General features: G+C 43.1%; 1 protein-coding gene across 1 annotated transcript in view; it reads right to left on the bottom strand.

The window, feature by feature from the left end:
* Positions 1–8,058, bottom strand: part of SPTLC2 (serine palmitoyltransferase long chain base subunit 2) — a 92,702-nt gene extending 84,644 nt beyond the window's left edge. The window contains exon 1 of the mRNA XM_058429528.1: positions 7,882–8,058. Coding sequence (XP_058285511.1) covers positions 7,882–7,926 — 45 coding nt within the window. The 5' untranslated portion in view covers positions 7,927–8,058. The remainder of the gene's footprint in view (positions 1–7,881) is intronic.
* Positions 8,059–9,616: the final 1,558 nt, after the last annotated feature.

Here is a 9,616-nt window from a genome sequence, read left to right as displayed (position 1 = left end):
CTTTTTTTTTTTTTTTTTTTTTGAGGCAGAGTTTCGCTCTTGTTGCCCAGGCTGGAGTGTAATGATGTGATCTTGGCTCACTGCAACCTCTGCCTCCAGGTTCAAGCTATTCTCCTGCCTCAGCCTCCCGAGTAGCTGGGATTACAGGCGTCTGCCACCACGCCCAGCTAATTTTTTGTATTTTTAGTAAAGACGGGATTTCACTATGTTGGCCAGGCTGCTCTCAAACTCCTGACCTCAGGCGATCCACCCACCTCAGCCTCCCAAAGTGCTGGGATTAAAGGTGTGAGCTACCATGCCCAGCCACCATCTCTTTTACAATTGGTTCTAATAGTTAATTTTCCTCAGGACAGAAAATATCCATAAATAACATGTCTATCACAATTGGAAATTTTTCATTTAAATGGTATGTCCATTTTGATAGCCTTCCAACAAGTATACTGGTTGAATGAAAATAGGAATAGAGATATCCAATTCTAATTGAAACTTTTTATTTGGCTGTTATTACCCATGCATTTATTTCCCAAAGGAAAAAACAAAAAGTAGTCTTCAATCCTTTTCATTCATGTCAAAAAGGGTAAGAGTACTAACCCTTCTAATGAAGAAAATGACTGATTATCTCATTTCTTTTTTTTTTTTTAATTAAAAAAAAATTTTTTTTTTTTGAGACAGAGTCTCACTCTGTCACCCAGGCTGGAGTGCAATGGTGTGATCTCGGCTTACTGCAACCTCCGCCTCCTGGGTTCAAGAGATTCTCCTGTCTTAGCCTCCCAAGTAGCTGAGATTACAAGTGCCTGCCACCATACCTGGCTAATTTTTGTATTTTTTAGTAGAGACAGTGTTTCACCATGTGAGGTACATACCTAACCTTGTTGGTCAGGCTGGTCTTGAACTCCTGACCTCAAAGGATCTGCCTGCCTCAGCCTCCCAAAGTGCTGGGATTACAGGCGTAAGCCACGGCACCTGGCCGATCTCATTTCTTAATAACCTTTCTAAACACTGCACATTAACGTTCAAAGTATTAACTCCAATATTAAGAGAAATATTTCCTTGCAGACAAATTTTTATTAGCGACAAAAGCAATATTTTTTGTTTTTACTATATAAAACAGAAAAACCTTAGAGTCTGCTCCAAATACCAGAGGGGTTATCAAACCCCAAGATAGAAAAAAGACTGCAGGCCAGAATGAAGTAGAGCTTCACCCCTCAGCCTTGGGCTAAACAAAGACAACCAGAGGCACAGCTGTCTGGGATTAGGAAGGAAGCAATGGGTTCCAATTTCCTGAACAAAGAATTGTGCCTGCCATGGTCAGGCATTTCCATCTCTCCTTAACAAATGATTAAGTCACACTAGCATGGGGTAAAGGAGGAGAAGCTGTCACAATGAGGGATGTTAGAGATCAAAAGCGGGTGGCATAGAATGGTAGGAGAGAGGGCTGAAGTCTCAGCTCCCCTTTACTCCTTAGCTAGGCTCCAGGGTAGCAGCTCTGATCTCAGTCAGTAGGTTCAGGAGAAAGATTTGATAGGCATGGCTGGGCGCAGTGGCTCACACCATAATCCCAGCACTTTGGGAGGCGAAGGCGGGTGGATCGCTTGAGCCCAGGAGTTTGAGACCAGCCTGGGCAATGTAGTGAAACTCTGTCACTACAAACAATACAAAAATTAGCCTGGTGTCGTGGCACGTGCCTATAGTCCCAGCAACTTGGGAGGCTCAAGGTGGACAGATCACTTGAGCTCAGAAGGTTAGGGTTGTAGTGAGCCAAGATCAGACCACTGCACTTTAGCCTGGGCAACAGAATGAAAAGCTGTCTCAAAAAAAAAAAAAAAAATAGTAATAATAATTAAAAAAAAGATGAGAAGGGCAGCAAACCAAACTCCCTGCAGCTTAGCCATGAAAAAAAGGAGGGAAGGAGTCATTACTTGGAGTTCCAGTTCTAGGCAATGGCAGTGTATTTCCAAAAATATCAGGTTAACTTTAAATATTCTAAGACCACAGTTAAAGTAAGGGGGTAATCTTTTCATTCACTCATTCAAATATATCTTAGTGAGTACTCGATACATACTGGATTGTATGCTAGACTTTCAGGATACATTAAAGAACAAGACAGTTCTCTCCGCAAAGAGTGATAGCCCCACTATTCCAACCCTCATTCCCCCATCTCCACCACTCTCTTCCCCCTCCTCAGTTTGGCCACTGTGAAGTGACTTTAGTTAAGGCTTATGTAATACTCATCATCACTGACCTAATACTCAGTTATTGAACAAACATTTACTGAGCAGTACCTTCCAGGCACTAAACTGGGCACTGGGAACAAAAATGAGTAAGAACAACCTCTACACTCCCTAAGAACTCTTAGCGTAGTGGAGAAACACACAAATACAATATAGTAAGTACTATAAAAGGGTGTTTGTCCAGAGAAGGAGCAAATACCTAACTCGATAAGGGAGTGAGAATGATAAAGTCAAGTTCAAGCAGCCTTAAGGATATACTCATAAACATTCTTCCTGAAGATCCTCACAAATCCCATATTCTAGCACATGTAAGTAGAGGGAAAACAATACCTACTTGTGACTAAATGCTGGATCACCAAACTTGAAATACTCACTTAAGAGCCTTCTCAACTCAAGAGAACAACTCAAACTCTTGGATTTGCTGCTTAGAGATCGATGAAGACCTTACCAAAAGCAGTCTAGGGACATCCCAATAAGAAGTCAATAAATATCCTTTACTGGTTAAGCCTATTTAAGGTAAGCCTTCTAGAAAATATCCTATATTGGCCGGGCGCGGTGGCTCAAGCCTGTAATCCCAGCACTTTGGGAGGCCGAGGCGGGCGGATCACAAGGTCAGGAGATCGAGACCATCCTGGCTAACATGTTGAAACCCCGTCTCTACTAAAAATACAAAAAATTAGCCGGGCGTGATGGCGGGCGCCTGTAGTCCCAGCTACGCGGGAGGCTGAGGCAGGAGAATGGCGTGAACCCGGGAGGTGGAGCTTGCAGTGAGCCGAGATCGTGCCACTGCACTCCAGCCTGGGCGACAGAGCAAGACTCCGTCTCAAAAAAAAAAAAAAAAAGAAAATATCCTATATTGTTTAATATAATATACATTAAGTACCACCTATTCTAGCACCTATACAGGCATTAAGAACACAGGGGGCAAAGCTGGATGCTATCACTTTCTGAAGTCTACTTTCTAACAACTGGCCCTTTGTTAAGCATCATTCTGGCCCAACACGGATAGCCAAATATGTTTACATGATGATGATAAAGATGATGAATAATCACAACAGCAGCAAGAGTGCCCATCTACTGAGTATTTACAACATACCAGGCACTTGCCAAGTGCTTTACATGCACATATATTTATATACTTATATATGTAAGTATGTAAATATACATACTCTGCACACTCTTAAAGAAGATATCATTTCTTATACTTTCAGAAAGGCTAAATGGCTTTCCCACTTAGGAAAGCAGCCAGAGGCAGAGCCAGGAACTAATAATCCAGGCCTTCTAACTTTACTCTGTGATCCTAACCCCAATGCCACACTGCCTCTCATTTGGTGATGCTACTAAATCAATCTGAAATACTTTGATAGCGTTCAAAGCACTTCAAGACCACTGTGCTATTGTCCTTCCCATTCTTTTCCTATGTTCTGCATATGACCAACACACACATAACAAACCCCCTGCAAGACACACACACACACACACACACACACACACTTAGGAGATGGAAGGCTAAAAACTGTATTTCCTGGACACCCTTGTGATCGGGTTGTGGATGTGATGTAGGGTCTACCAGTGAGAAGCACACACAAGAGCTGGATGGCAGGGACCACGCTTTGCACCAGCGTAGGAAACAAGCCCCTGCAGACCTCAGTGCTGGATCGGCACCAGTGCAATTCTGTGTGCCACTGCCTATTCACCAGCCTCTGGCAGTGCGACAGTTGTGATGCCAGCACTCAGAGTACTCACAGCAGGAGCAGTTTCCTAGTTTGGGGTAGCTGCCCAGTTAGGGGAGGGAGGCCCTTAACCTCACTGCTCTTGCCCCTCCACAAAGCCATAAATGCCTAATTCCCTGTTGGCTTGAATGACCTACAGTGTTTCTGGTAACTCTACCAAAAATGTGACAATTTCAACAACACAGTCATTATAATTATTGTTGAGAAATAGATGTTTAATAACTTATTAGATGTATTTTGCAGATTCACTGAATATAAAATTTAAATTCTGGCCGGGCACGGTGGCTCACGCTTGTAATCCCAGCACTTTGGGAGGCCGAGGTGGGCGGATCACGAGGTCAGGAGATCGAGACCATGGTGAAACCCCGTCTCTACTAAAAATACAAAAAAATTAGCCGGGCGTGGTGGCAGGCGCCTGTAGTCCCAGCTACTCGGAGAGGCTGAGGCAGGAGAATGGCGTGAACCCGGGAGGCGGAGCTTGCAGTGAGCCGAGATTGCGCCACTGCACTCCAGCCTGGGCGACAGAGCGAGACTCCGTCTCAAAAAAAAAAAAATTATAAAATTTAAATTCTTTGGCCAAGTCACATAACAATGCAGTGACAAAGCCAAAACTGAGACTCTAGTATTATTCCAAACTAACACTATTAGTGGTAGTGTTACTACTAATTCCATTAAGAATTCTCAATGTCAGTTCTAATTTAATAACTTTTACTTATTTTAGAGTCTGGGGCACCAATCTCAATATAACAAAAGGCAAAATTTCTCTGAAACATGAGCATTTGAGGCAAACAATCACTGCTTTGATGTTAGGATAAAAAGCTTGGAAAACATGCTTAGAACTGTCTCAGTGTCTTCTCAAGGTTAGGATGATTTAAAGTTCGACCCTTTACCTATGCATCCAGTGCAGGGAAAAAAAAACTGGGACAAGTAAACCAACTCTAGCAGTCAGTCTTTAAGGAACAAATTTATTTCAGCTTTACTTCTATTCAAAACTTGCTAAGTAAAGGAAAAAGTGGGAGAAAAATTTAAATCTACAAAACTATAAAGTATTTAGACCTTCACAGATTACTTTTAAATGCCATACTTATTTTAAAAACTTTCTCACTAGGACATCCACTGGCCAAAAAAATGACCCAACCTAAATCTCACACCTTATACAATTAACTCAAAAGGAGCACAGACCTAAACGTAAAATATAAAACTATAAGACTCAGAAAAACCTTAATACATTCCTGGTGGACATGTAAAATGCCACAGCCAAGGTGGAAAAGTGTGTTGGTTTCTCAAAGGTACATGTAGACTTTGACAACGATGAACCTGATAAATTGTTTTTTTTTTTTTTTTTTTTTTTTTTGAGATGGAGTCTTGCTCTGTTACCCAGGCTGGAGTGCAGTGATGCAATCTAGACTCACTGCAACATTCACCTCCTGGGTTCAAGCAATTCTCGTACCTCAGCCTCTCAAGTAGTTGGGATTACAGGCATGCGCCACCATGTCCAGCTAATTTTTGTATTTTTAGTAGAGACGGGGTTTCACCATATTGACCAGGCTGGTGTCAAACTCCTGACCTCAAGTGATCCACCCACCTTGGCCTCCCAAAGTGTTGGGATTACAGGTGTGAGCCACCAGACCCAGCCAAAAAAAAATTTTTTTAAAGGTAAATATAGACTCCATGTGACCCAGCAATTCCATTCTTAGGTACATACCAACTGGAAACAGATACTCAAACAAGTACTTGTGGCCAGGCGTGGTGGCTCACGCCTGTAATCCCAGCACTTTGGGGGGCCGAGGCGGGCGGATCACGAGGTCAGGAGATCGAGACCATCCTGGCTAACACAGTGAAACCCCGTCTCTACTAAAAATACAAAAAATTAGCCGGGTGAGATGGCGGGCGCCTGTAGTCCCAGCTACTGAGGAGGCTGAGGCAGGAGAATGGCGTGAACCCCAGGGGGCGGAGCCTGCAGTGAGCCGAGATCACACCACTGCACTCCAGCCTGGGGGACAGCGAGACTCTGTCTCAAAAAAAAAAAAAAAAGTACTTGTATGTGAATGTTCATAGAAGCACTATTCACAACAGCAAAAAGGTGGTAACAAAATGTGGTATATCCACATAATGGAATAGTATACAGTAATATAGGAATGAAGTACTGTTACTTGCTACAATGGTACATAAATCTTGAAAACATTATGCTAAGTGAAAGACAAGTCACAAAAGAGGGATGGTAGATGCAAAACACTTATAGGATACATAAATATTTCCTAAAAACCACTTAGAAAAATACACAAACCCAGTAGAAAAACGGACAAAAGATTTGAACGGGGACTTCATGAAATCAGCACTTCCAATGGTCATTAAACATATAAAAAGCTGTTCAGCTTCACTGGGCAACAGAGAATTGCAAATTAAAACCACAATGAGATACTAGTACATATACCAATTGAATTGGCAAAAATTTCAAATTCTGGCAATACCGAGTGTTGGTAAAGAGATGTGGAACAATTCTTGGCCGGGCGCGGTGGCTCACACCTGTAATTCCAGCACTTTGGGAGGCCGAGGTGGGCAGATCACGAGGTCAGGAGATCAAGACCATCCTGGCTAACACAGTGAAACCCGTCTGTACTAAAAATACAAAAACAAAATTAGCCAGGCATGGTAGCAGGCACCTGTAGTCCCAGCTACTCGGGAGGCTGAGGCGGGAGAACAGCATGAACCTGGGAGGCAGAGCTTGCAGTGAGCCGAGATCGCGCCACTGCATTCCTCCAGCCTGGGTGACAGAACGAGACTCTGTCTCAAAAAAAAAAAAAAAAGAATTCTCAAACACAGCCAGCAGGTGTACAAACCAGTACAATAACTTTGGAAAACAATTTGGCACTATCTAGTGAAACTGAAGACATGCATACTCTATAACTCTATAACTCAGTAATTCCAACCCTGGAGAAACTCATATTTACATGCAGGAAATGCATATATCAGAACATTTACAGTAGTTTTATTCATCACTGACAAGAAATGAAAAAAGCCTCAATATCCATTATTATTAAAATGAAGGAAGGCCAGACGTGGTGGCTAATGCCTGTAATCCCAGCACTTTGGGAGGCTGAGGCGGGTGGATCACCTGAGGTCAGGAGTTCGAGACCAGCCTGGCCAACATGGCGAAACCCATCTCTACTATAAATACAAAAAGTTAACCGGGTGTGGTGTCAGGCACCTGTAATCCCAGCTACTCGGAAGGCTGATCTCTTGAACCTGGGAGGTGGAGGTTGCAGTGAACCGAGATTGCACCATTGCACTCCAGCCTGGGCAACAAGAGTAAAACTCTGTCTCAAAATAATAATAATAATAATAATAGTAACTAATGCTGTTTGCTGGTACGATAGTACTACTAAAAGATTTCAAGACATTTCATTATAAACATAATATTGCATATCAAAGACAAGGTAGTAAAAAAAATAACGTTTTGAATTTTTATTTGGGCAACTTTGTTGTTGTTGTTGTTGTTGTTATTGTTGGAAATAGTGTCTCACTCTGTAACCCAGGCTGGAGAGAAGTGGCATGATCATAGCTCACTGCAGCCTCAAATTCTTGGACTCAAGCTATCTCCCCACCTCAGCCTCTCAAGTAGCGAGGACTACATACAGGTGCACACCACCATGCTTGGCTAATCTTTAAATTTTTTGTAGAGACAAGATCTCTCTCTGTTGCCCACGCCGGTCTAAACTCCCAACCTCAAACACTCCTCCCGCCTCAGTCTCCCAAACTGCTGGGATTATTGGTATGAGCCACCACACCCAGCTGGAAAATGTATTTTCTACTAAAGAAGGAAACAGCCTCATGAGATAGATTTAGAAATAACTGAAACATGACAAAAGTGTTTCAAAACTTAAATTAAGAATTTTAAAATCCCAAATAATTCCCACCTGAGGAAGTGTTGAAAATGGAGTCATCACACGGTTAAAATTCATTATAGCTGGACGCAGTGGCGGATGCCTATAATCCCAGGATTTTGGGAGGCCAAGGCAGGCGGATTGCTTGAGCTCAGAGAGTTCAAGATCAACCTGGGCAACAAGGCGAAACCCTGTCTCTACAAAAAAAATACAAAAACTAGCCAGTTGTGGTAGCATGCGCCTCTAGTCCCAGTGACTCAAGAGGCTGAGGTGGGAGAATCACTGGAGCGTGGGAGGCAAAGGTTGCAGCGAGCTGAGATGGTGCCACTGCACTCAACCCTGAGCAACAGAACAAGATCCTGTCTCAGAAAAAAAAAAGAAAAAAAATCTGGCCCAGGCACAGTGGCTCACGCCTATAATCCCAGCACTTTAGGAGGCTGAGGCAGGCAGATCACTTAAGCCCAGGAGTTCAAGATCAGCCTGGGCAACGTGGCAAAACCCAGTCTCTACAAAAAAATACAAAAATTAGCAGGGCATGGTGGTACGTGCCTGTAGTTCAGCAACTGCGGAGGCTGAGGTGGGAGGGTCACCTGAGCACAGGGAGGTCGAGGCTGCAGTGAGCTGAGATTGTGCCATTGCACTCCAGCCTGGGTGACAGAGTGAGACCCTGTCTCAAAAACAAACAAACAAACAAAAAAAAACACAAAGAAAGAAAAGAAAAAGGGAAAGGGAAAGCATTATAAATTCTAAAAGTATTTTATAAACCAATAATTCTGTTTTTATCTCTACTTAATGAAGAAAAGTAGGTGAAATACTCAATGAAAGGTTTTCAGACTATAACTTTTAAACCTTTCAACCATGGTTAATTAACGACTTTCCTTACTGTTCATATAGGTCATACCACCGTCTGTCCTTTCCTGTTTTTAATGTTAAAAACAGGAAGCCACTTCCTTGCTGTTTCTATGCTGTCCATGAAAGCGTAGAATGAGATTTCAAGATAAAAAAACACTGGTTTTTCCTACATCTAAAACAGTCATTTGCATGTTTGTGTGTGCATGTGTGCACCTACACACCCACCTCAACTACAAATACTTCAAAATACTTTACATTGTTATTGTTACCACCACTCACAATACCATTCATCTTAAACTTTTTTTTTTTTTTAAGAGATAATGGCCGGGCATGGTGGCTCACGCCTGTAATCCCAGTACTTTGGGAGGCCGAGGTGGGCAGATGACCTGAGGTTAGGAGTTCAAGACCAGCCTGGCCAATATGGTGAAACCCTGTCTCTACTAAAAATACAAAAATTAGCCAGGTGTGATGGCAGATGCCTGTAATCCCAGCTACTTGGGAAACTAAAGCAGAAGAATTGCTTGAGCCCAGGAGGCAGGGGTTGCAGTAAGCCAAGATCGCGCCATTGCACTCCATCCTGAGCGACAGAGCAAGACTCCGTCTCCACACACACACACACACACAAATACAAAAAATTAGCTGGGCGTGGTGGTGCATGCCTGCAGTCCCAGCTACTCAGGAGGCTGAGGCATGAGAATCTCTTGAACCCGGAGGGCAGAGGTTGCAGTGAGCCGAGATCATGCCATTGCACTCCAGCCTGGACGACAGAGCAAGACCCTGTCTCAAAAAAAAAAAAAAAAAAAAAGACAAGGTCTCACTCTGTCACCCAGGCTGGAGTGCAGTAGCACAATCACAGCTCACAGCAGCCTTGAACTCCTGGGTACAAGTGATCCTCCCACCTCAGTCTCCCAAGTAG

This window comes from Hylobates moloch, unplaced genomic scaffold, assembly GCF_009828535.3.
Source record: "Hylobates moloch isolate HMO894 unplaced genomic scaffold, HMol_V3 SCAFFOLD_16, whole genome shotgun sequence".
Classification (NCBI taxonomy): domain Eukaryota; kingdom Metazoa; phylum Chordata; class Mammalia; order Primates; family Hylobatidae; genus Hylobates; species Hylobates moloch.
This window is presented reverse-complemented; position numbering and strand designations above follow the sequence as displayed.